Source organism: Chrysemys picta, chromosome 20 (assembly GCF_011386835.1).
Source record: "Chrysemys picta bellii isolate R12L10 chromosome 20, ASM1138683v2, whole genome shotgun sequence".
Classification (NCBI taxonomy): domain Eukaryota; kingdom Metazoa; phylum Chordata; order Testudines; family Emydidae; genus Chrysemys; species Chrysemys picta.
Window position 1 is genome coordinate 17,911,442 of NC_088810.1, and position 24,651 is coordinate 17,936,092.

Sequence of the window (24,651 nt, forward strand, 5' to 3'; positions counted from 1 at the left end):
GAGCAGCACATGGCAGTGGCGGGAGGAACAGCTGAATTGCCGGCAACTTAGGAGAGCGGGGAGCTGATGGGGGGCTGCCGGTCCGCCCTGGTTCCAAGCTCCCAGAAGCTAGCTGCAACCGGCTGCTCTTCCTGCAAGCAGTGGACAAAGCAGGTGGCTGCCAAACAACCTTATTGCACAACTTTAACCAAACATGTTCCCTAATTGATCAGGAACGTAACAACGATAACCGGGATGACTTTAAGTGAGGAGTTACTGTATTACTAAATTGGTAACCCTACTCACATCCCACCTAAGCCCTCAAAAGATGGGGTGCCCCAGCTCCCACTACCCCAGCATGGGATCCCCTCGACTGCTCCATCTCACCAGTTCCCTCTCTCCTTTGCCTTCCAGAGTGAAGGGGTGAAGGGAGTGGTGGAAGGAGGGGCTGGAAGGCAGGAAGGAAGCAGAGGAAATAAATGGAGGATGGGGTAGATGGAATGGGGGAGGTGTAGAGCAGGAAGCGGGAGGTCTGGGTGAGTGGGGACTGTCCTCATAGATTTTAATCTTCATTTCCGTCAACCATTGAACGGTGGGGTAGGGAATTGCTATGCCCCCCTGCTGAGAGCAGGGGTCCCCTGGGGAGGGATGCCACCCCCTGGGAACAGGTGCCCCCAAGGTGCGTACAGCAGTCACCAGCACGTTGCCGTTACAGCAGTGGGGAGGAACTGGTTAAACCAGTCCTGACCCCCAGAGCCCCTCATTTGGGGCAGGGTTAAGCACAGTTCTGCTCCCCTTCATTCATACCATAATGACAACACATGGATAACAGCATTTCCCCACCCTGCATTCAGTACTAAAGTGATTTGTAACCCAACATCAGCCAAAGTTGATTATTTTGAGCAACACTGTTCTATGTGTTGGATATCTAAGCAGAGTAGGTGTGTTCATGTTCACTGCCTTGCTGTGTGAGCTTGGGCAAATTGCTTCCCTGATCGGTGCCTCAGTTTCCCCCTGCCCTTTGTCTGTCTTGTCTATTTAGCTTGTGAGCTCAGGGAGGCAGGCTCTGTTTTTCCCTCTGTGTTCATGCAGAACCCTGCACAACAGGGCCCTGATCTCAGCTGGGATCTCTAGGTTTTACCATTATACTGATGATCACTTAAACCCCAAAAGGGAGGTCCCAGCGACTGTTTGCCCCTGTCTGAGCTTTTGAAAATGTTGACGCTACTAGTTTATTTTTTAACTCTCCAAATCATGTGCTGTAGGGTCTGGGAAGGGAAGGAAAAACACCTGATTTTAGTGCTCCGGGGCTGGGGACTGAAAATCAGCCTGTAGCCGTAGTTAACATCCCTAGTTTGATACAGTCACAGTAAAGGGAAACAGGAGGTCCTGCCATTTCCTCATTCACAGTCCCATGTGATGAGTCTGGCAGGGCAAATCGAACTCCTTCTTCTTGGCATGCAGTCAGAGCAGGAAGGGTGTTGGGTTCACTCAGGAGCCAACCTTGGGAGGAGAATTTAGGGGAATTCTTGCTCCCTGCTGATCAGTTCAGGATTCCTGCCTAGAAATCTCCACTGGGTGAACTCCCATCAGGTATGTTTGGCTTTTTCTTTTTCCCCTTGTACTTTAAATCTCCTCTTTGTCATGTTTGGAACAATGTGTTTGAGGAAGTAAAATCAAGAAATGGCGTTTTGTATTTTGCTTGTAGAGAGTTTGCATCTGCAGACACCCGCGTGTATCAGTCTTGTCTTTCTATCCCCATATAAACCTCTCTCTCTTCCAATAACGCCCTCTATCTATTCAACACCCTCTCTCTCACTCGCCATACACCCTCTCTATCTATCTATTCTCATACTCTCTCTCTGTCTTTCTAGCCCCATACACCCCTCCGTATTCCTTTCTAGGCTGGAGTGTTCAGAGGAACCTAGGGGAGTTAGGTGAGAGTCAATGGGATTTGGGTGCCGAACTCCCTTGAAAACGGCTTGAGCTCCTTTGAAAACCCAAGTCCTCTTCACCTAAATCCCTCTGGGCCAGATCCTCAGCTGGTGTAAATCTGCTTCGCTCTAGTGACCACAATGGAGCGATATCAGTTTACACCAGCTAGGGATCAAACTCATTGACCTCAGTGAAGCTACATCAATTCCCACCCCAGCTGGGAACGTCTCTGACTTTCGCTAGCTCTATCCCTCCCTCCCACCCCGGATCACCTTATCCCAGGCTCTGATGCCCATGGCCAGGTCCAAGATCCAGTTCAGGAGCTGTAGAAGTAGCCAGGTGATATTATCCATTGACCCAGCTCTGTTTTCCTTTCAAGTCTGTTGTTGTCGTATGAGGTTCCAGGAAGCCCCTTCCCCTGCCCCATCGCCCCAAAGAGGGACAAGCGTGTGAGAGCGGCTGCAGGATCAGGGTTTGCTTCTTGACACTTTGCTCATGGCAGAGAGAGAGGAGAAATCTCAGCAAGTCAGTGTCAGATCTCTTGCACCATCACTGAGTGGAGGAAATTGAGACACTTGACTTAACCATGCAGATATTATCTCTCACCAGCGTGCTCTCTTTCCGCCCCCCCAGCTGAGCAGAATGAAGCTGTTGGCTTGTATCTTCTTGGCCTCTCTTGCTGCTGCTGCTACTGCACATCTACACACAGACCCGACGCTGGATAACCACTGGGAGCTCTGGAAGAAAACCTATGGCAAACAATACAGCCACAAGGTGGGCTCTGTGCAGCTGTGGGGTTAAAGTGCGGGAGGGGGATTTCCGTCACCATCTCCCCTCAGGTCAGCAGGTATCCAGCTGTAGAACTATAACCCATTTATACTGCAGATGTGCAGTGCTACTGCATAGTAATGTGGGGGCTGTGCTTTGGTTCCAGAAAGAGGAAGGGGAACGGCGCGTGACCTGGGAAAAGAACCTCAAGCTCGTTATGCTGCATAACCTCGAGCACTCACTGGGGCTGCATTCCTATGAGCTGGGCATGAACCACCTGGCAGACATGGTAAGTTAAAAAAATAGACCAAGTGACAGGGCATCTGGGAATTATCTGTGTTTCCCTGGGGGTGCCATGAATCAGGGGCAGAATAAGCTCCAGCCAATCCAGGTTCTCTATGAGCCCTGCAGAGGTAGGCCCACAAACCACAGCACCCCTCTGCGTCCTCCAGCAGTAACCTGCCCACCACTTCCGAGAGTTGTGCAAATCTTTGTTCTACTTGCTTGGGTCAGGAGTGTGTGTGGGAAAGCTGCCATGGGGGGAGGGGAGGTAGTCCTGATTTTTTAAGTGCAGATGCTCCACCCCCTGCTAGCCCACTGCTGGTGTGACCCCACCCCCGCAGCATGTTTCTGTATCAAATGGCATCCTCCAAGCAGCGTGAACTTGCACCCTGCTTCTCTACCCTACTATGTCTGCCACCCTCCCTTACCCCTATGAGAAATGTCACGTGTGGAATAACACACAACCTGTCTGCTAGGCCATTGTAGGATGACCAGATGTTCCTATTTAATAGGGACCATTCCGATTTGTGGGTCTTTTTCTTATATAGGCTCCTATTACCCACCACCCCCTGTCCTGATTTTTCACATTTGCTGTCTGGTCACCCTAGGCCATTGCTAGTTAAAGAAGTTGCTCCTTTAACTGAAATTCCAGGGGCTTGTGCTTCAGATCCCGTTACTGCCAACGCCAAGCATTCAGAACTCAGGAGTCAGGCCCCTAAAATCATGGGGGGGCTTAAAAATTCTGGGATTAAAAACAAAGTCTAAGTCTGGGGGCTCTTTTTATTTGCCTCTGGGTTTTGCACTTTTAAGGGTTATGTTTTCCTGCAGTTCTCCACAGCTATACAAGAGATGGAAACTTTAAAAAACAACAAGCTGAAATTCTTGTGCAATCTGATCCCCTCCCCCCGCACATTGGTGCTTTAAGGAAAACAACAGATATTGTGACACTCTCAATAAAATCAAGAGACTTGGCAATGCTGGTGCTCCTGGGTAGAGCTATGTGAAGAAGAGATTTTTTGTGGTTTGGTGGCTGAAAAATCAATCAATCAATCAATAAAAAAGTTAGTTTCAGATGGACCTGAAATGACAAACGTGAAATGAAAAAAAGATGAAAATAATTCATTTAGGGTCGGACAACACATTTTGTTTAGTTTCCTAGATTATTTTACCTTTTTAAAAAAATAAATAAATGAAATGGAAGTAAATCTTAAAAGTCATTTTGAATCCAAACATTTGGACTAGTTTTGAATTTTTTTTTTCCCGGCTGAAACAATTTTGCAAATTCAAGGTGAGTTCACGCAATGTTTCAGTCAACCCAAATATGCATTTTTCAGATAAAAAACATTTGGTTTTGTCTGAAAACTTTCCGGCAGCGCTAGTCCTGTGTTCTATCCCCAGCAATGTCCTGAGGGAGGAGGATTAGCACGTGGAGAATCACAGAATCCGGAGTCCCCGGCAAACAAAGCTACAGCATGGGCTATTGTGTCAGCCAGGCGATCCCCAGCATTCAGGTGTACTCATAGTTTCACTGCATAAAGGAAAACACTGTATCAATGACTAAGAGTTGAACCTGAGCCGCAGAGTTTGTATCTGAATGTCCCCAGTGTTCGGGGCCAGTCTGTACATCGAAGGGGACGTCAGTCTGAAGGGGTGTGTGTGTTCTTTTAACTAGACCAGCGAGGAAGTGGCTGCTTTGTTAATGGGAGTGAAAATTCCCCACCAACCTGACCGGAATTCCACCTACAGGCGACGGCCTGGCAGCAAAGTGCCTGACTCCATGGACTGGAGGGACAAAGGATGTGTTACGGATGTGAAAAATCAGGTGGGAGGCTCAATATGTTCCCCTCCTGACATGGGTGCCCATCGCAGCAGTGGCTGAGTGCATCTCTCTGGCTTTTCAGGGGGCCTGTGGGGCCTGCTGGGCTTTCAGTGCTGTCGGTGCCCTAGAAGCCCAGGTGAAACTGAAAACTGGAAACCTGGTGTCTCTCAGCGCACAGAACCTAGTCGACTGTTCCACTATGTACGGGAACCAGGGCTGCAGCGGCGGATATATAACCAGAGCCTTCCAGTACATCATCGATAATAAGGGCATTGATTCGGACTCCTCCTATCCGTACGCAGCTCAGGTGGGTATCCAAGTTTCAGACAGACACAGAGAGGGTCTGTCTACACTGCACACTAAGCCTGGGTTCTGACTCTGGTTTGAGCCCAGGCTCCCCTTCCAACCACACGCAAATCAGCCTGACTCAGGTCAGCGAGCGCTCAGGGCCCAGGTCCTATGACACTGCTAGAGGGGTGGGTCAGAGTCCGAGTCCTGTTGACTTGGGTCCAAGTCTTGTCATTTTGCAGAGTGAGCGCAACAAAAGCTGCAGACCCGAGTCAGAAGGTCCGTGCAGGGCAGTATGGACACATTAGCACAGCTGTGAGACCTGGGCCTAGCAATTGTAAACCCAGGTTTACAGTGCAGTGTGGATGCTCAAGGTGGGGTTAGAAACACTGAGTCTACAAGCCCTGGTCCCCCAGACCCAGGTTTAAAATGCAGTGTGGACAACCCCAAAAACGCAGAGACTCCATCGTCCTTTTCTTAGACTGTTGCTGGCATCTCGTCTTGTGCGTGTGTAGTATTCTGTTCTTTGTGGTCTGTTTTGCTGGGTCTCCTGCACTGTTTGTGTCAGCACAAAGAACAAGAGAAGAGGTCTGCAGGCAGTGCGCTTTAGTGGTTAGAGCAGTAGAACTTGGAGTCAGGATTCCTGGCGTCTAATCCCAATGTTGGGTGTACTCAGGTCACTTGGGTTGTAATCTTAACTCTGTCTGTTCCTCGGTCTTCTCTGTGAAACCCAGCTAATGACACTTCCCTCTATCATAGAGGCATGGAGGCTCATAAATCCATAGATGAAATATGTGCTGCAAATTTTCATTGCTGTCATTAATGGCTGAATCCCCATATTTCTTCTTACCTGAGTGATGGGAAAGGAGAGATACTAACACTGGGTGAATTAAAATTGGCTGAAAATGCTCTTTTCGGGGCACCAATACTATCTGTGAATTTGACCTAAATTTGGCAAATTTTCGGCCCAAAACCCTCCTGATTTCCCCCCCCCCCAGGAAATGTCAAAAAGAACCATTTTGAGAGCTCATTCGGAAATGAAATGTCAATTTGAAATGACCTTCGAAATGTTTCATTTGAACCAAATGAAATTTTTTCGATTTTTTGTTTCAGCAAAAAATCCTGGAAAAAAAATGCAATTTTGGTTTGAAAGAAACCAGTGGGTGTTTTTAGGCTTTTGTTTTGTTTTCTTCCATTTGTTTGTTTTTCTGGGTAAGTCACTGAACTGAAAAATCCATTAATCCCTCAGCTCTGATCTCGATGCCCAGAGGCAGAAGGAACACTCCAGAGGGAGCAGCAGTGATCTAAGAAATGAGAGGGATTCAGACAACGGAGGGGAATAGAAGGGAGATAAAAACAGATGTTCATGGCAGAGGCTGAAATGTCCCTGTTTCATCTGCTCTTTGCCCCTGCCAGAACGGAACGTGTCACTATAACCCTGCCTCGCGAGCCGCCACCTGCTCCAAGTTCGTTGAGCTCCCGTATGCCGATGAAGCAGCCCTGAAGGATGCCGTAGCCAATATTGGACCCGTGTCAGTCGCCATAGATGCGAAACAGCCTTTGTTTTTCCTGTACAGATCAGGTACATTCTCTAAGCTACAACACCTCGCGCCTGGTGCTGTACATAGTTTGAAGCAGTGATGCCTTTGCTTTCTGTGGACTCTCCCCGCCCTCGCTCCACCTCTTCCCACTCCCCGCTCCATCCTCTCCCCCGAGACCCCGTCCTGCTCACTGCTCTCTGCCCTCCCCAAGTGCCTCCCCTAGCTGCCGAACAGCTGATCAGTGATGCCTTCGGCAGTGCCACCCATCATGTGTGGCTGGTGGGTGCTGAGCACCCACTATTTTTTTCAAAGGGTGCTCCAGCCCCCCAGCATCTGGCCACAGGATAAAAGCCTACTACTGCTAGAAGCTAATGTCTCTTGTCTTATACGTAGGATATGTCTATACTGCATACTGGTGGTGGTGGCGTGCAGGGTAGGTGTAGCTACACACGGTAGTGAAAAGCAGCCTGTGTCCGCACTGCGCTGTGTAGCTTTGCACAGCAGTGGAAGGTTCTGGTGCTGAAGGCAGTGGGAGCTGTCAGAGATTTTCCCCACGACCTCCTGCTGCTGGAGTCTTTCCCTGTGGCAGAAAAAAGCCACAACAGCGGGGCAATAGTGACATATGACACTGCTAAAAATAGCAGTGTAGATGCGGTAGGCCCTGGTTGGGCCTTTAGAGAGCCGTGTAGGGCATATACCCTAAGGCTTCAGGTGTGTCTTTACTCCCCTAAGCCGTTTACACCTTTGTTTATACCTGTTTGGAGTGTGTGTGGAGTGTGTATAGTCTATACGCTGCCATAAAGAGTGTGCAGTGTGGACATACCCTTAGATTGGAAGCTCTTTGGGGCAGGGATGATCTTTTTGTTCCACGTTTTGTACAGCACCTAGCGCAATGGGGCCCTGGACTATGTCTGGGTCTGGCAGGTGCTCCTGTAACACAGATTAAAGGTAGTTCAATTGCTAAAGGCCCCAGGTTCAATTCCTGCTGATGTCTTAATGTGTGTCATTAAAATAGCACCCCAGTTTGGACCCTTCACTCATGTTAATGTAATGTTAGTGTGCCGGGGTGAGCAGCGGAGAGCGAACGTGGGACTTCTGAATCTTAACGCAAACCTTTCCTGCATGCTCTGAAAGACCCAACCTCTTCTAACCAAGGCTGTGGTAGGCTCATCAACCTTTCTGTGGCCCAGGCACCACTAGAGGGGGACAGAATGCCCCACTGAGTGGGCGTGGCTTACATTAACCTGGGCTTTTTTTAATTAGTTTTGACTGCGGCACCAAACTCAGCCCAGGGCGGCTCTAAAATGGCCGTTCAGCCCAGTTCTGGGGTTGAGGTGGCTCCTGGCATAATTTAGGCAGCCTTGGATGGTGCATAAATTATGGCAAACTCCCAAGCGCCAGACAGAATTGCTGTAGACCCTAACGCTGGCTGGCTGGCATGTCCCCTAGGCCAGAGCTTTCGGGAGGGGGCCTCCTAAGACAGCTTGTGACTGTCTTACTCGGTTCCTGTGCTGGGGGAATTCTGGATTTGGGGCTTTTAAGGAACATTGTGGGGGGACCGTAGCGGGAGGAAGATCCCTTCCCGGGTGTTTATGGGAGTTGGGATACTGAAATAACTCACGGGATGGGTGGGGTAATGGAGCCTTTCAATGATTGTACAGGCCATGGAAATTAAACTTCCCAGTGGACAGTGCGCTGGACTGGGGCTTAGGAGAGCTGGGTTCTAGCCCGAGGGCAAGTCACTGCCTACTCTGTGCCTCAGTTTCCCCAATGGGAGATAATGAGACTGACCTGCTTTGGGATCTACTGATGAAAAGAGTGAGGGATTGTTATTCTTACCCCCTTACAGGGGACCAGGTTAGAGGCATGTTGGTACCATGTGGGTGCTGTTGCTCACAACAACTTTATTGAGCAGAGAAGTCCCTGCTGGGTTTTTTTCTCCCACGTGATTGCGCATTCTTTCCTTCCAGGAGTCTACGATGATCCACGATGCACTGGTGATGTGAATCATGGGGTTCTAGTTATCGGCTATGGCACCCTGGATGGGAAGGACTTTTGGCTTGTGAAAAACAGGTAAAAGAAAATCCATCACTGAGCCGTATTTATCTATAGACTAAAGTGCTCCTGGGATATGCGTGGGGCATGAGTAAGCTGTGTAGAGCTAGTGTGAATTGGATGCACTTTGTTAAACAACTTGAAACACATGAGAAAATGGGGGAGGGGAACCCTGTGTATAAAGAAAGGTGTTTTATTCTCTTAATGTTTAATTCTTTGTTATTTCTCCTTCCAACAGCTGGGGTGAATATTTCGGTGACAAAGGATACATTCGAATGTCCAGGAACAAAGGAAACCACTGTGGGATTGCCAGCTACGGTTCTTATCCACAAATATAGAGGGACGCTGTGCTTCAGACTGCACTCTGGTGAGGTGGTCTATTAAACTACTAATCTTAGCCTTGCTGTAATCTGCTCTGTTTGAGAACAATGTACGGGTTCTAATGGCGAAATCCTCCCATCAGATCCATCTGACGGATCTGAGATAAGCAGCTGAAATGATGAATGATCATGATTGGTCTGGTCCAGAATTTGGTCACTTTTAGCTCACTCTCCCTATCCCACAGGGGTGTTTGTAATTGATTAATGTCTATGCATTGCTTTGCGCATGTGAAGTGCTATTTCAATGCCAAGTATTGTCACTGCCACTGTCTCAAAATGTGTTGGAGTGAAGGCCGTGTCACACGGATAAAGCTAGTCCATGTGGTAGAGTTGCCGAAGCCACGTCAGAGGTGGAGAGGCAAAGTAGATGGAGCAACACATCCTAGACACATGTATCAATTTTCCACAATACAGGTCACAAAGCAATCATTAGCAACCCGGGAGATCAAGCAAACTATGGACATTCCTTGCAGAGGGTAACATGTTTTCCAAGGCTACACAAAATTGGGTTGGTATCTTATGCGAAGACCTTAGCACGCCAGCAGTCAGAAGCCATGGAGAAGGCCAGCCACGGAACAAAGTGCTGCTGTTGTTATAAAATGTGACCTACAGAGTGAAATCAGCCTTTGCCACCTGCAGCGCTTGGACCAAGGACACGGTGCAGAGATGAAAGGCCTGATTCTCTCTTGCACTGCACAGCCATTTACCCCTGTGCAAAGTAGGTGTATAATGTTGCTGAATCAGAAGAGCAGCAGTTTTCAGCCGAGGTATCCATGACTGCACATGATGCACAGTAGCAGGGAGTCAGGCCCAAAGGCTGTAAATGTAGCTGCAGGTATGGGATGAGCGATTGAATGAGCAAGAATGCAGGGAAAGGGTGAATCTGGAATCCACACCCTCAGCTGCAAGTGCCAGCACAGCACTGGGAATCACATCTGCTGCCCTGCTCTACTCCACAGGCCGCGGGGGAGCCCTGCTTCCGGATCTGCCCTACTTTGCCCTACTTTGGAATATGATTTGCAGACACCTATTGACCGAATCCTTGCGGGATACAGTTTCAGAGTGAGGTCACACATCTCTACAGCACATGAAATGCATTCTCGTCTCTCCAATTCAGCAGTGAGGTTGCTATGATGATCCAGATCTAATCTCATCTGTAAACAATGCATGTAATAGAAATTACACATCCTCTTCCAAAAGGAAAAAAATATATTCAATTGTCTGCGAAGTCTAGGCTCAGTCTGTTCAGCTGGACCTGGTGTGGGATACTTAGCGAGCAACACAAATGCAAAGCCACCCTGATTACAGACGAAACAAACTCTCGGGCCCTGATGCTTCAAAATCTGACTCATGAGGGTGGAGCCCTGAATCTCTGCAAAGCCCCAAGAGGGCTCCATATGGGCACAGGGGTCCACTTGAATTAATCAGGTTACAAGATCTGGGCTTTAGTTAATCAAAGGGAAGCCGGCAAAAATGTGGGATCCATCAGTGTGTTGCAGGGCCAGGTAGAAAAACGATCACCGGTGGGACAGGAGTGAGAAATCACATCTTTGTCAAAATGTAACCATTTGGGGAGCTGGTCCCCAGTTATGTCTTTATCTTTGTGGCTGGTTTTAGCAAAATATAATCCGTCAATTGCAAAAAAAAATCCCCGACAAACCCAAAAGAACCCACTAGTGGATGAATGTGAACAACTGAGCACCATTGCCTCATGGTGAAATTTCATGAGATTTGCAACAAGCACCAAAGCATTTCTTGCCCTGGGCTAAATTTGCAGTTGTACTTGGGCGGTTCCATGTGGCTGTCTTGTGTCACTGCTTCCCCTCGTTTGCGGGGAGCGCCAGGTGAGTGACTGATGGATATTGGGCAGCCCCAGTTGCTAGGCAATGTCTGACTCTGTACTGTTTGTTACCTGAACTTTTAGGGTGAAATCACCCTGTGTAGAGGGCCAGCACAAGGTCTAGACGCCACTCCAGGATGATCAGGAGCCCAGTTTTTGATTGGAAAGTCTGGTTGAAAAGGGGACCAGAGAGTGTCCGGTCAGATTTACTGAGTCTAGTTTACAAAGAGTTACAGAGTCCAGTTACTGCAGGCGAGGGAGGCGGGGAGGCGCCAGGTCATCACCCGCACCAGCCTCTACTCAGCCGTGGCTGCCTCCTACCTTCGTTGGGTGGCTGCAGCTCCCAGCCCCAGCCCCCGCTCCACAGGTGAGTCCCTCCTGACCCGAGCGGCAGGGGATGGAAGGGGAAAAGCAGTGAGCAACGGGGGGGAGGGGGAATAGGAGTGGATGGGGCAGGGGTTTTGGGGGAAATAGGCAGGGCAGGGGAGGTTGTGGCACACACATACACACACCCCTCTGTAGGATGGACCCAGCCACATTATGGGCCTGGTTCCCATTTGCACTATGGCCTCTTTGCACTGGGTAGAGCAGTGTATAGGTGAGTCCCTCCTGACCCGGGTGGCGAGGGGTGTAAGGGGAAAAGCAGCGAGCGACAGGGGTGGGGGGAAGAGGAGTGGATGGGGCGGGGCCTCAGGGGAATGGACGGGGCAGGGGAGGTTCTGGCACTCCTGCCGGAGTGTCTGGTTTTTAAATATTACCAAGTTGGCAACCCTAGTCACATCCCACCTAAGCCCTCAAAAAGATGGGGTGCCCTAGCTCCCACTACCCCAGCATGGGATCCCCTCCACTGCTCCATCTCACCAGTTCCCTCTCTCCTTTGCCTTCCAGAGTGAAGGGGCACCATACTGGCACTAGAAAAAGTTCAGAGAAGGGTAACTAAAATGATTAGGGGTTTGGAGAGGGTCCCATATGAGGACAGATTAAAGAGGCTAGGACTTTTCAGCTTGGAAAAGAGGAGACTAAGGGGGGGATATGATAGAAGTATATAAAATTATGAGTGATGTGGAGAAAGTAGATAAGGAAAAGTTATTTACTTATTCCCATAATACAAGAACAAGGGGTCACCAAATGAAATTAATAGGCAGCAGGTTTAAAACAAATAAAAGGAGGTTCTTCTTCACACACCGCACAGTCAACTTGTGGAAGTCCTTACCTGAGGAGGTTGTGAAGGCTAGGACTATAACAGCGTTTAAAAGAGAACTGGATAAATTCATGGTGGTGAAGTCCATTCATGGCTATTAGCCAGGATGGGTAAGGAATGGTGTCCCTAGCCTCTGTTTGTCAGAGGGTGGAGATGGATGGCACGAGAGAGATCACTTGATCATTACCTGTTAGGTTCACTCCCTCTGGGGCACCTGGCATTGGCTACTGTTGGTAGACAGGATACTGGGCTAGATGGACCTTTGGTCTGACCCAGTAGGGCCGTTCTTATGTTCTTATGGTGAAAGGGAGTGGTGGAAGGGGGGGCTGGAAGGCAGGAAGGAAGCAGAGGAAATAAATGGAGGATGGGGTAGATGGAATGGGGGAGGTGTAGAGCAGGAAGCGGGAGGTCTGGGTGAGTGGGAACTGTGCTCATAGATTTTAATCTTCATTTCCATCAACCATTGAACGGTGGGGTGGGGAATTGCTATGCCCCCCCCCCGCTGAGAGCAGGGGTCCCCTGGGGAGGGATGCCACCGCCTGGGAACACGTGCCCCCAAGGTGCGTACAGCAGTCACCAGCACGTTGCCGTTACAGCAGTGGGGAGGAACAGGTTAAACCAGTCCTGACCCCAAGACCCTCTCGTTTGGGGCAGGGTTAAGCACAGTTCTGCTCCCCTTCATTCATACCATAATGACAACACATAGATAACAGCATTTCCCCACCCTGCATTCAGTACTAAAGTGATTTGTAACCCAACATCAGCCAAAGTTGATTATTTTGAGCAACACTGTTCTATGTGCTGGATATCTAAGCAGCGTAGGTGTGTTCATGTAAATACAGTTTGCTCCTGAAGTCTCCCCCCTGCATTCATTCAGTTCATTCAGACCCTGCTTACGTCTGTAACCCTTTAGAGGCTGCAGCAGGCAAATATAAATCCTCACAAGCACGTCATTGCTGTGCAGTCTGTGTTCTGAGGGTTATTCACACTAGGAGCGATGCTGATTTATAGCAGCTGGAGATCTGGCCCGACTAGCCTTTGCACTGCTATAGAACCTTTCATCTGTGGATCTCAGGGTCCATCTCAGGACCCGCAGGACCAGATTAATCTTTTGTGGGCCACGGCGCCAGAACCCTGGCCCCACTCCCAGCTCTGTCCACTGCTCCGTATCTACGCCCCGCCAAACTCGGCCTCTTCCTCCAGAGGCCCTGTCCACGCTCCACACCAGATCCCACTCGCACTTGGCCTCTTCCCTCCCAAGGCCCCGCCTGCCGTTTGAAGGAGGTGAGGGGGCGGAGAGGAGCACCCGCCGGCAAAGACAAAAGTCAGTGGGCTGTGGTTGGGATTCTAGGCCGCATTAGCATATTGAAAGTGCCAATATCCATATGCTAATGTGCACCTATAGGATATTTCAGCTCAGCCCTGCGCCCCTAGGAAAGTGCATGGGTGCTCTGACAATCCCACTCCATGCCGGGTGCTCAGGCAGTTGAGGTTAAACCAGACACTGGCTCAGAGAGCATGCTGGGTGCCCAAATACCAATGAAGCAGGCACTGGACTGGGATTCAGGAGATGTAGGTTCTAGTCCCTGCTCTAGCACTGCCCTGCTGTGTGACCTTGGGCAAATTGCTTCCTTGGTCTGTGCCTCAGTTTCCCCCTTCCCTTTGTCCGTCTTGTCTATTTAGCTTGTGAGCTCAGGGAGGCAGAGTCTGTCTTTCCCTCTGTGTTCATGCAGAACCCTGCACAACAGGATCTGATCTCAGCTGGGATCTCTAGGTTTTACCATTATACTGATGATCACTTAAACCCCAAAAGGGAGGTCCCAGCGACTGTTTGCCCCTGTCTGAGCTTTTGAAAATGTTGACCCTGCTAGTTTATTTTTTAACTCTCCAAATCATGTGCTGTAGGGTCTGGGAAGGGAAGGAAAAACACCTGATTTTAGTGTTCCGGGGCTGGGCACTGAAAATCAGCCTGCAGCCGTAGTTAACATCCCTAGTTTGATACAGTCACAGTAATAGTGAAACAAGAGGTCCTGCCATTTCCCCATTCACAGGCCCATGTGACGAGCCTGGCAGGGCAAACCAAAGTTGTTATTCTTGGCATTCAGTCAGAGCAGGAAGGGTGTTAGGGTTCGCTCAGGAGCCAACCTTGGGAGGAGAATTCAGGGGAATTCTTGCTGCCTGCTGATCAGTTCAGGATTCCTGCCTAGAAATCTCCACTGGGCGAACTCCCGTCAGGTATGTTTGGCTTTTTCTTTCCCACCCGGTACTTTAAATCTCCCCTTTGTCATGTTTGGAACAATGTGTTTGAGGAAGTAAAACCAAGAAATGGCGTTTTGTATGTTAGTTGTAGAGAGTTTGCATCTGTGGATACCCGCGTGTATCAGTCTTGTCTTTCTATCCCCATATAAACCTCTCTCTCTTCCAATAACGCCCCCTATCTATCTATTCAACACCCTCTCTCTCACTCGCCATACACCCTCTCTATCTATCTATTCTCATACACCCTCTCCCTCTGTCTCTCTCTCTTTCTTTCTAGCCCCATACACCCCTCCATCTTCCTTCCTAGGCTGGAGTGTTCAGAGGAACCTAGGGGAGTTAGGTGAGAGACAATGGGATTTGGGTGCCAAACTCCCTTGCAAATTGCTTGAGCTCCTTTGAAAATCCAAGTCCTCTTCACCTAAATCCCTCTGGGCCAGATCCTCAGCTGATGTAAATCTGCTTCGCTCCAGTGACCACAATGGAGCGACACCAGTTTACATCACCTAGGGACCAAACTCATTGATGTCAGTGCAGCTACATCAATTCCCACCCCAGCTGGGAACGTCTCTGACTTTCGCTAGCTCTCTCCCTCCCTCCTGCCCCGGAACACCTTATCCCAGGCTCTGATGCCCATGGCCAGGTCCAAGATCCAGTTCAGGAGCTGTAGAAGTAGCCGGGTGAGATTATCCATTGACCCAGCTCTGTTTTCCTTTCAAGTCTGTTGTTGTCGTATGGGGTTCCAGGAAGCCCCTGCCCCATCATCCCCAGGAGGGACAAGCTGCCGGATGGCTCAGTGTGAGAGCGGCTGCAGGATCAGGGTTTGCTTCTTGACACTTTGCTCATGGCAGAGAGAGTGGAGAAATCTTAGTAAGTCAGTGTCAGATCTCTTGCACCATCACTGAGTGGAGGAAATTGAGACACTTGACTTAACCATGCAGATATTATCTCTCACCAGCGTGCTCTCTTTCCCCCCTAGCTGAACAGAATGAAGCTGTTGGCTTGTATCGTCTTGGCCTCTCTTGCTGCTGCTGCAACTGCACATCTACACACAGACCCGACGCTGGATAACCACTGGGAGCTCTGGAAGAAAACCTATGGCAAACAATACAGCCACAAGGTGGGCTCTGTGCAGCTGTGGGGTTAAAGTGGGGGAGGGGGATTTCCGTCACCATCTCCCCTCAGATCAGCAGGTATCCGGGATCTTGGCATGCCAGTCCTGTGCCAGCTCTCACTGAGAACGCTGCCTCCTGCTCTTCTCCTGGAGATTGCAAAACTCTCTCTGCTTTCAGAAGTGTATTCAGTTTTAATGAACATTGGGCCTAAACCATCCCCGGGGGTTAGCTGATTTCTTAAAGTGTGTTTTGTTTGGAATATATTAGAGCCAGGTGACATGGTTCACAAAACTCCTTTTTTTTTTTTGGTTGCAAAATGCAGATTCGGGTTGACAGAAACCATTGGGGAATTCGGCTCTATTTTGGCACAGTGTTTTGGTCAAATTAAAAAAAAGAAAATGGAAAGGTGGGAAAAAATGGTTCATATCAGCGTTTAATAAATGAACCGTTTTGTTTTTTCCTTTTGGAACGCCATTTTGTGTTGGAATTTCCCACCATTCTATTAACAATAACTAAATAAAAAGGTTTAAAAAGCCCCAAATTGAAACAAAACGTTTGACCCAAAGCCAAAAATCTTCAACTGATTTTTAAAAGGTTGTTTGGTTTGGCTGCCAAACGAAAAAGTCAGTGATTTGCACAGCTGCAAGCTGTATTGTGAATGTTTGATTATTGTTTTGCATCCTAATTGTATATGCAGCTCCTTAATTACTTTGGCTTAGTTGAAGGCCCTGACTGCTTGGGGTCATAGGAGAATCCTACAGTACTTTCCTCCTAAATTACAAGGTGTCATCACTGTCCTGGTGGCAATTACATTCTGCCTCCCTATAATTCTCCCTGATGATTTAATTGGATACAGTGTGATTCTCCTCTTCTTGTCCAACTCTGTTGCGTCGTGTTGCTATGTGCTGTTAAAAAGCTGCTGCACACCACTCCAGAACTGGCTGCATTTCGGGGCTGGGGAAGGACTCAATTTTGCTGAACTTGTTAAGACTCCCCTTGATTTCCTAGGAAGTTTTGCTTGAGTGAGTGTTGCAGGATCTAGGCAACATTTTTGCAAAGCACTTGGTTTCCTCGGGGATAAAAAAGCACTGTAGAACTATAACCCATTTATAATGCAGATGGTTTCCTCTGGGCTACTGCATAGTAACGTGGGGGCTGTGCTTTGGTTCCAGAAAGAGGAAGGGGAACGGCGCGTGACCTGGGAAAAAAACCTCAAGCTCGTTATGCTGCATAACCTCGAGCACTCACTGGGGCTGCATTCCTATGAGCTGGGCATGAACCACCTGGCAGACATGGTAAGTAAAAAAAAATATTGTTACAGACCCTGTGATTGGGCATCTGGGAATTATCTGTATTTCCCTGGGGGTGCTGTGGCCAGAGAATGTAACTGAATCAGGGGCAGAATAAGCTCCAGCCAATTCAGGGTCAGTATGAGCCCTGCAGAGGTAGGCCCACAAACCACAGCACCTCCAGCAGTAACCTGCCCCCGTCACCACTCCCGAGAGCTGTGGAAAGCTTTGTTCTACTTGCTTGGGTCAGTGTTGTGTGTGGGAAATCTGCCATGGGGGGGTAGTCCTGATTTTTTAAGTGCAGGTGCTCCACCCCCTGCTAGCCCGCTGCTGGGGTGACTCCCTCCCCCCCAGCATGTTTCTGTATCAAATCACATCTTCCAAGCAGCGTGACCTCGCACTCTGCTTCTCAACCTTACTGTGTCTGCCACTCTCCCTTACCCCCATGAGGAATGTCACAACCTGTCTGCTAGGCCGTTGCTGGTTAAAGAAGTTGCTCCTTTAACTGAAATTGTAGCTACTTGTGCTTCAGATCCCGTTACTGCCAACGCCAAGCATTCAGAATTTAGGCGCCAGGCCCCTAAAATCATGGGGGCTTAAAAATCCTGGGATTTAAAAAAGTCTAAATCTGGGGGCTCTTTTTATTTGCCTCTGGGTTTTGTGCTTTTAAGGGTTATGTTTTCCTGCAATTCTCCACAGCTATACGAGAGAGAGAAACTAAAAAAAAACTAAAAACTGAAATTCTTGTGCCATCTCACGACCCTCTCTCCCCCACATTGGTGCTTTAAGGAAAACACCAGATATTGTGACACTCTCCATAAAATCAAGACACTTGGCAATGCTGGAGCTCCTGGGTAGACCTATGTGAAGAAGAGATTTTTTTGGTTTGGTGGTTGAAAAATCAATCAATCAATCAATCAAAAGTTAGTTTCAATTGGACCTGAAATAGCAATGGTGAAATGAAAAAACGATGAAAACAATTCATTTAGGGTTGGACAACACATTTTGTTTAGTTTTCTAGACTATTTTACCTTTTTAAAAAATAAATAAAGGAACTGGAAGTAAAATTTGAACTGAAAAGTCATTTTGAATTGAAACATTTTGACTAAATAAAAAAAATAGGATATCTCCATTAATTTATTTATCTCCTAGAACTGGAAGAGACCTTGAATGGTCATTCAGTCCAGTCCAGTCCAGCCCCCAGCCTTTACTAGCAGGACCAAGTACTGATTTTGCCCCAGATCCCTAAGTGACCCCCTCAAGGATTGAGCTCACAAGCCTGGGTTTAGTAGGCCAATGCTCAACCACTGAGCTGTCTCTCCCGCCCTTTGAATTAGCTCTCCCCCCCAACTAGTTTTGAATTTTTTTTCTCCAGCTGAAACAATTTTGTAAATTCAAGTTGAATTCACACAATGTTTCAGTCGACCCAAATATGCATTTTTCAGCCAAAAAAAAAAAATTGTTTTTGTCTGATAACTTTCCGACAGCGCTAGTTTTGGGTTCTATCCCCAGCAATGTCCTGAGTTTGTATCTGAATGTCCCCAGTGTTCGGGGCCAGTCTGTACATCGAAGGGGACGTCAGTCTGAAGGGGTGTGTGTGTTCTTTTAACTAGACCAGCGAGGAAGTGGCTGCTTTGTTAACTGGACTGAAACTTCCCCACCGACCTGACCGGAATTCCACCTACAGGCCACGCCCTGGCAGCAAAGTGCCTGACTCCATGGACTGGAGGGACAAAGGATGTGTTACGGATGTGAAATATCAGGTGGGAGGCTCAATCTGTTCCCCTCCTGACATGGGTGCCCATCGCAGCAGTGGCTGAGCGCATCTCTCTGGCTTTTCAGGGGGCCTGTGGGGCCTGCTGGGCTTTCAGTGCTGTCGGTGCCCTAGAAGCCCAGGTGAAACTGAAAACTGGAAACCTGGTGTCTCTCAGCGCACAGAACCTAGTCGACTGTTCCACTATGTACGGGAACTACGGCTGCAACGGCGGATATATAACCAGGGCCTTCCAGTACATCATCGATAATAACGGCGTTGATTCAGACGCTTCCTATCCGTACACAGCTCAGGTTGGTATCCAAGTTTCAGACAGGCACAGAGAGGGTCTGTCTACACTGCACACTAAGCCTGGGTTCTGACTCGGATTTGAGCCCAGGCTCCCCTTCCATCCACACAGCCTGACTCAGGTCAGCGAGCGCTCAGGGCCCAGGTCCTACGACACTGCTAGAGGGTGGGTCAGAGTCCGAGTCCTGTTGACTTGGGTCCAAGCCTTGTCATTTTGCAGAGCGGGCGCAACAAAAGCTGCAGACCCGAGTCAGAAGGTCTGTGCAGGGCAGTATGGACACATTAGCACAGCTGTGAGACCTGGGCCCAGCAATTGTAAACCCAGGTTTACAGTGCAGTGTGGATGCTCAAGATGGGCTTAGAAACACTGAGTCTACGAGCCCCGGTCCCCCAAACCCAGGTTTAAAATGCAGTGTGGACAACCCCAAAAACACAGAGACTCCATTGTCCTTTTCTTAGTCTGTTGCTGGCATCTCGTCTTGCGAGTGTGTAGCAATCTGTTCTTTGTGGTCTGTTTTGCTGGGTCTCCTGCACTGTTTGTGTCAGCACAAAGAACAAGAGAAGAGGCCTTCAGGCAGTGGTTAGAGCAGTAGAACTTGGAGTCAGGATTCCTGGCTTCTAATCCCAGTATTGGGTGGGGAGTGGTGTCTAGTGGCCAGAGCAGAGGGCCTTGGACTCAGGTCACTTGGGTTGTAATCTTAGCTCTGTTTGTTCCTCAGTCTTCTCTGTGAAGCCCAGCTAATGACACTTCCCTCTATCATAGAGGCATGGAGGCTCATAAATCCATAGATGAAATATATGCTGTCATTGATGGCTGAATCCTCATATTTCTTCTTACCTGAGTGATGGGAAAGGAGAGATACTAACACTGGGTGAATTAAAATTGGCTGAAAATGCTCTTTTCAGGGCACCAATACTATCTGTGAATTTGACCTAAATTTGGCAAATTTTCGGCCAAAACCCTCCCTGATATCCTCCCCCAGGAAATGTCAAAAAGATCTATTTTGACATCATTCGGAAATGAAATGACCTTCGAAATGTTTCATTTGAACCAAATGAAATTTTTTCTATTTTTCGTTTCAGCAAAAAAACCTGAAAAAAATGGAATTTTGGTTTGAAACAAACCAGTGGGTGTTTTTAGGTTTTTGTTTTGTTTTGTTTTCTTCCATTTGTTTGTTTTTCCGGGTAAGTCCCTGAACTGAAAAATCCATTAGTCCCTCAGCGATGATCTCGATGCCCAGAGGCAGAAGGAACGCTCCAGAGGGAGCAGCAGTGATCTAAGAAATGAGAGGGATTCAGACAACAGAGTGGAATAAAAGGGAGATAAAAACAAAAGTTGCGAGTGGGTTGGATGTTCATGCCAGAGGCTGAAATGTCCCTGTTTCATCTGCTCTTTGCCCCTGCCAGAACGGAACGTGTCACTACAACCCTGCCACGCGAGCCGCCACCTGCTCCAAGTTCGTTGAGCTCCCGTATGCCGATGAAGCAGCCCTGAAGGATGCCGTAGCCAATATCGGACCCGTGTCTGTCGCCATAGATGCGAAACAGCCTTCGTTTTTCCTGTACAGATCAGGTACATTCTCTAAGTTACAACACCTCGCGCCCGGTGCTGTACATAGTTTGAAGCAGTGATGCCTTTGCTTTCTGTGGACGGTCTCTTTAAATTGAAAGAGGAATGTGGAGCAAGTTGCTATTTATTCTGCAGCTTGTTACTGAGGAGACGCGCACATTGTGCTCTTCCCCTGGAGGGACCTGTAGAGAGCTGTGTAGGGCATATACCCTAAGGGTTCAGGTGTGTCTTTACTCCCCTAAGCCGTCTACTCTGCTGTTTATATCTGTGTGGAGTGTGTGTGGAGTGTATATAGTCTATATGCTGCCAGTGTGCAGTTTGGCAATACCCTTAGATTGGAAGCTCTTTGGGGCAGGGATGATCTTTTTGTTCGGCGTTTGTACAGCGCCTAGCGCCATGGGGCCCTGGTCTATGTCTGGAGCTGGCAGGTGCTACTGTGACACAGATTAATAATAACAACAAATGACCGGAGATGCTCCTTTAGCTCAAAAGGTGCTCCAAGGGCTAATGACCCCGGGTTCAATCGCTGCTGGTGTCTTACGGGGTGTCATTAAAATAGCACCCCAGTGTGGACCCTTCACTCATGTTAATGTAATGCCAGTGCGCTGGGGTGGGCAGCAGGGACTGGGACTTCCGGAGCTTAACGCATGAGCCTTTCTTGCTGGAGCTAAAAGACCCAACCTCTTTTAGCCAAGGCTGTGGCAGGCTCATCAACCTGTCTGTGGCCGAAACACCACTAGAGGGGGACAGAACGCCCCACCGAGTGGGCGTGGCTTACATTAACCTGGGCTTTTTTTTTAATGAGTATTGACTGAGTTGTATTCCAGGCACTGTCAGATACTGTGGCTGCCATTTTGTGCGGCACCAAACTCAGCCCAGGGCGGCTCTAAAATGGCCGTTCAGCCCAGTTCTGGGGTTGAGGTGGCTCCTGGCGTCAGTCAGGCAGCCTTGGATGGTGCATAAGTTATGGCAAACTCCCAAGCGCCAGACAGAATTGCTGTAGACCCTAATCCTGGCTGACTGGCATGTCCCCTAGGCCAGAGCTTTCGGAACGGGGCCTCCTAAGACAGCTTGTGACTGTCTTACTCGGTTCCTGTGCTGGGGGAGTACTGGATTTGGGGCTTTTAAGGGAATATTGTGGGGGGACGTAGCGGGAGGAAGATTCCTTCCCAGTGTTTATGGGAGTTGGGATACTGAAATAACTCACAGGATGGGTGGGGTAATGGAGGCTTTCAATGATTGTACAGGCCATGGAAATTAAACTTCCCAGTGGACAGTGCGCTGGACTGAGGCTTAGGAGAGGTGGGTTCTAGCCCGAGGGCAAGTCACTGCCTACTCTGTGCCTCAGTTTCTCCATCTGCACAATGAAGATAATGAAACTGACCTGCTTTATGATCTACTGATGAAAAGAGTGAGGGATTGTTGTTATTACCCCCTTACAGGGGACCAGGTTAGAGGCATGTTGGTACCATGTGGGTGCTGTTGCTCACAACAACTTTACTGAGCAGAGAAGTCCCTGCTGGCTTTTTTTCCTCCCTTGTGATTGCGAATTCTTTCCTTCCAGGTGTCTACGATGATCCACGATGCACTGGTGACACGAATCATGCGGTTCTAGCTATCGGCTATGGCACCCTGGACGGGAAGGACTTTTGGCTTGTGAAAAACAGGTAAAAGAAAATCCATCACTGAGCCGTATTTATCTATAGACTAACGTGATCCTGGGATATGCGTGGGGCATGAGTAAGCTGTGTAGAGCTGTGCATGTATGTGTCTGTACTAGTGTGAATTGGATGCACTTTGTTAAACAGCTTGAAACACATGAGAAAATGGGGGATGGGAACCCTGTCTATAAAGAAAGGTGTTTTATTCTCTTAATGTTTAATTCTGTGTTATTTCTCCTTCCAACAGCTGGGGTGAATATTTCGGTGACAAAGGATACATTCGAATGTCCAGGAACAAAGGAAACCACTGTGGGATTGCCAGCTTTGCTTCTTATCCACAAATATAGAGGGACGCTCTGCTTCAGACTGCACTCTGGAGATGTGGTCTCTTAAACTGCTAATCTTAGCCTTGCTGTAATCTAACTGCTCTGTTTGAGAACAATGTACGGGCTCTAATGGCAAAACCCCCCCATCAGATCCATCTGACGGATCTGAGACAAGCAGCTGAAATGATGAATGATCATGATTGGTCTGGTCCAGAATTTGGTCACTTTTAGCTTATTCTCCCTATCCCACAGGGGTGTTTGTAATTGATTAATGTCTATGCATTGCTTTGCGCATGTGAAGTGCTATTTCAGTGCCAAGTATTGTCACTGCCGCTGTCTCAAAATATGTTGGAGTGAAGGCCGTGTCACACGGATAAAGCTAGTCCATGCGGTAGAGTTGCTGACGCTACCTCAGAGGTGAAGAGGTGAAGAAGATGGAGCAACACATCCTAGCCACATGTATCAATTTTCCACAATACAGGTCACAAAGCAATCATTAGCAACCTAGGAGATCAAGCAAACTATGGACATTCCTTGGAGGGGGGAATGTGTTTTTCAAGGCTACACAAAATTGGGTTGGTATCTTATGCGAAGACCTTAGCACGCCAGCAGTCAGAAGCCACGGAGAAGGCCAGCCACGGAACCAAGTGCTGCTGTTATAAAATGTGACCTACAGAGTGAGGTCAGCCTTTGCTACCTGCAGTGCTTGGACCAAGGACACGGTGCAGAGATGAAAGGCCTGATTCTCTCTTCCACTGCACAGCCATTTACCCCTGTGCAAAGTAGGTGTATAATGAATCAGAAGAGCAGCAGTTTTCAGCCGAGGTATCCATGACTGCACATGATGCACAGTAGCAGGGAGTCAGGCCCAAAGGCTGTAAATGTAGCTGCAGGTATGGGATGAGCGATTGAATGAGCAAGAATGCAGGGAAAGGGTGAACCTGGAATCCACATCCCAGCTGCAAGTGCCAGCACGGCACTGGGAATCACATCTGCTGCCCTGCTCTACTCCACAGGCCGCGGGGGAGCCCTGCTTCCGGATCTGACCTACTTTGCCCTACTTCGGAATATGATTTGCAGACACCTATAGACCGAATCCTTGCGGGATACAGTTTCAGAGTGAGGTCACACATGAAATGCATTCTCTTCTCTCCAATTCAGCAGTGAGGTTGCTATGATGATCCAGATAGAATCTCATCTGTAAACAATGCATGTAATAGAAATTACACGTCCTCTTCCAAAAGGAAAAAAAAAATTAAATTGTCTCAGCAGTTTAGGCTCAGTCTGTTCAGCGGGGCCAGGTGTGGGATACTTAGCAAGCGACAGAAATTCAAAACCACCCTGATTACAAACAAAACAAACTCTCGGGCCCTGATCCTTCAAAATCTGTTTCATGAGAGTGGAGCCCTGAATCTCTGCAATGCCCCAAGTAGGCTCCATATGGGCACAGGGGTCTACTTGAATTAATCAGGTTACAAGATCTGGGCTTTAATTAATCAAAGGGAAGCCGGCAAAAAATGTGGGATCCATCAGTGTGTTGCAGGGCCAGGTGGAAAAACGATCACTGGTGGGACAAGAGTGAGAAATCACATCTTTGTGAAAATATAACCATTTGGGGAGCTTGTCCCCAGTTATGTCTTTATCTTTGTGGCTGGTTTTAGCAAAATATAATCTGTCAGCTGCAAAAAAAAAAACAACCTGACAAACCCACAAAGAACTCCACCAATGGATGAATTTGGAACAACTGAGCAACATCAACTCAGTGAAATTTCATAAAATTTGCAACAACCACCAAAGCATTTCTTGCCCTGGCTAAATTGGCAGTTTTACTTGGGAGGTTCCAGGAGGCTGTCTTGTGTCACTGCTTCCCTTCATTTGGGGGGAGCGCCAGGCGAGTGACTGATGGATCTAGGGGAACCCCTGTTGCTAGGCAATGTCTGACTCTGTACTGTTTGTTACATGAACTTTTAGGATGAGATTCATCCTGTGCAGAGGGCCAGGACAAGGTCTAGATGCCACTCTAGGGTGATCAGGAGCCCTGTTTTCGACTGGAAAGTCCAGTTGAAAGGGGACCAGACAGTGTGTGGTCAGATTTACTGACTCGACATTCAGTGTCCAGTTACTACGGGCGAGGGAGGTGGGGAGGCGCTGGGTCATCACCTGCATCAGCCTCTACTCAGCTGGGGCTGCCTAACTTCGTTGGGTGAAAAGGTGGAAGAGGAGTGGATGGGGCGGGCCCTTAGGGGAATGGGCGGGGCAGGGGAGATTCTGGCACTCCTGCTGG

The 24,651-nt window shown here is 48.6% G+C and overlaps 4 protein-coding genes across 11 annotated transcripts in view; all 4 read left to right on the forward strand.

Annotated features, from left to right (window-relative positions):
- Positions 1-1,433: 1,433 nt before the first annotated feature.
- Positions 1,434-10,990, forward strand: LOC101949655 (cathepsin S-like). Of its 5 annotated transcripts, none has more exons than XM_065574224.1 (9): positions 1,434-1,572; positions 2,548-2,688; positions 2,849-2,971; positions 4,637-4,786; positions 4,866-5,090; positions 6,488-6,653; positions 8,583-8,685; positions 8,906-9,034; positions 10,972-10,990. In XM_065574224.1, exons 2-8 carry the CDS (start codon positions 2,557-2,559, stop codon positions 9,003-9,005), a joined length of 999 nt encoding a protein of 332 aa, XP_065430296.1. In that variant the 5' UTR covers positions 1,434-1,572; positions 2,548-2,556; the 3' UTR covers positions 9,006-9,034; positions 10,972-10,990. The 5 variants fall into 5 exon arrangements, with proteins under 5 accessions (XP_065430296.1, XP_065430295.1, XP_065430294.1 ...); XM_065574223.1 differs by lacking the exon at positions 10,972-10,990 and adding an exon at positions 9,462-10,275; XM_065574222.1 differs by lacking the exon at positions 10,972-10,990 and having other exon boundaries at positions 8,906-10,275.
- LOC101944639 (cathepsin S-like) overlaps positions 1,445-24,651 on the forward strand; it is a 40,587-nt gene continuing 17,380 nt past the window's right edge. Inside the window, exon 1 of one of the 2 annotated variants that reach the window (XM_065574217.1) lies at positions 1,445-1,572. The gene's annotated coding sequence lies outside the window, so the exon portion shown is untranslated. Of the gene's footprint in view, positions 1,573-14,192; positions 14,324-24,651 lie in introns of those variants that run through there. The other variant, XM_065574218.1, reaches the window with a different exon arrangement.
- LOC101931018 (cathepsin S) overlaps positions 1,450-24,651 on the forward strand; it is a 57,029-nt gene continuing 33,827 nt past the window's right edge. Inside the window, exon 1 of one of the 2 annotated variants that reach the window (XM_065574220.1) lies at positions 1,450-1,572. The gene's annotated coding sequence lies outside the window, so the exon portion shown is untranslated. Of the gene's footprint in view, positions 1,573-14,201; positions 14,324-24,651 lie in introns of those variants that run through there. The other variant, XM_065574221.1, reaches the window with a different exon arrangement.
- Positions 14,192-24,065, forward strand: LOC101944372 (cathepsin S-like). 2 transcript variants are annotated; one of them, XM_065574227.1, is made up of 8 exons: positions 14,192-14,323; positions 15,324-15,464; positions 16,632-16,754; positions 18,362-18,511; positions 18,591-18,815; positions 20,218-20,383; positions 21,945-22,047; positions 22,289-24,065. In XM_065574227.1, the coding sequence occupies exons 2-8, from the start codon at positions 15,333-15,335 to the stop codon at positions 22,386-22,388; spliced, it is 999 nt and encodes a 332-aa protein (XP_065430299.1). In that variant the 5' UTR covers positions 14,192-14,323; positions 15,324-15,332; the 3' UTR covers positions 22,389-24,065. The 2 variants fall into 2 exon arrangements, with proteins under 2 accessions (XP_065430299.1, XP_065430300.1); XM_065574228.1 differs by having other exon boundaries at positions 14,322-15,214; positions 22,289-23,638.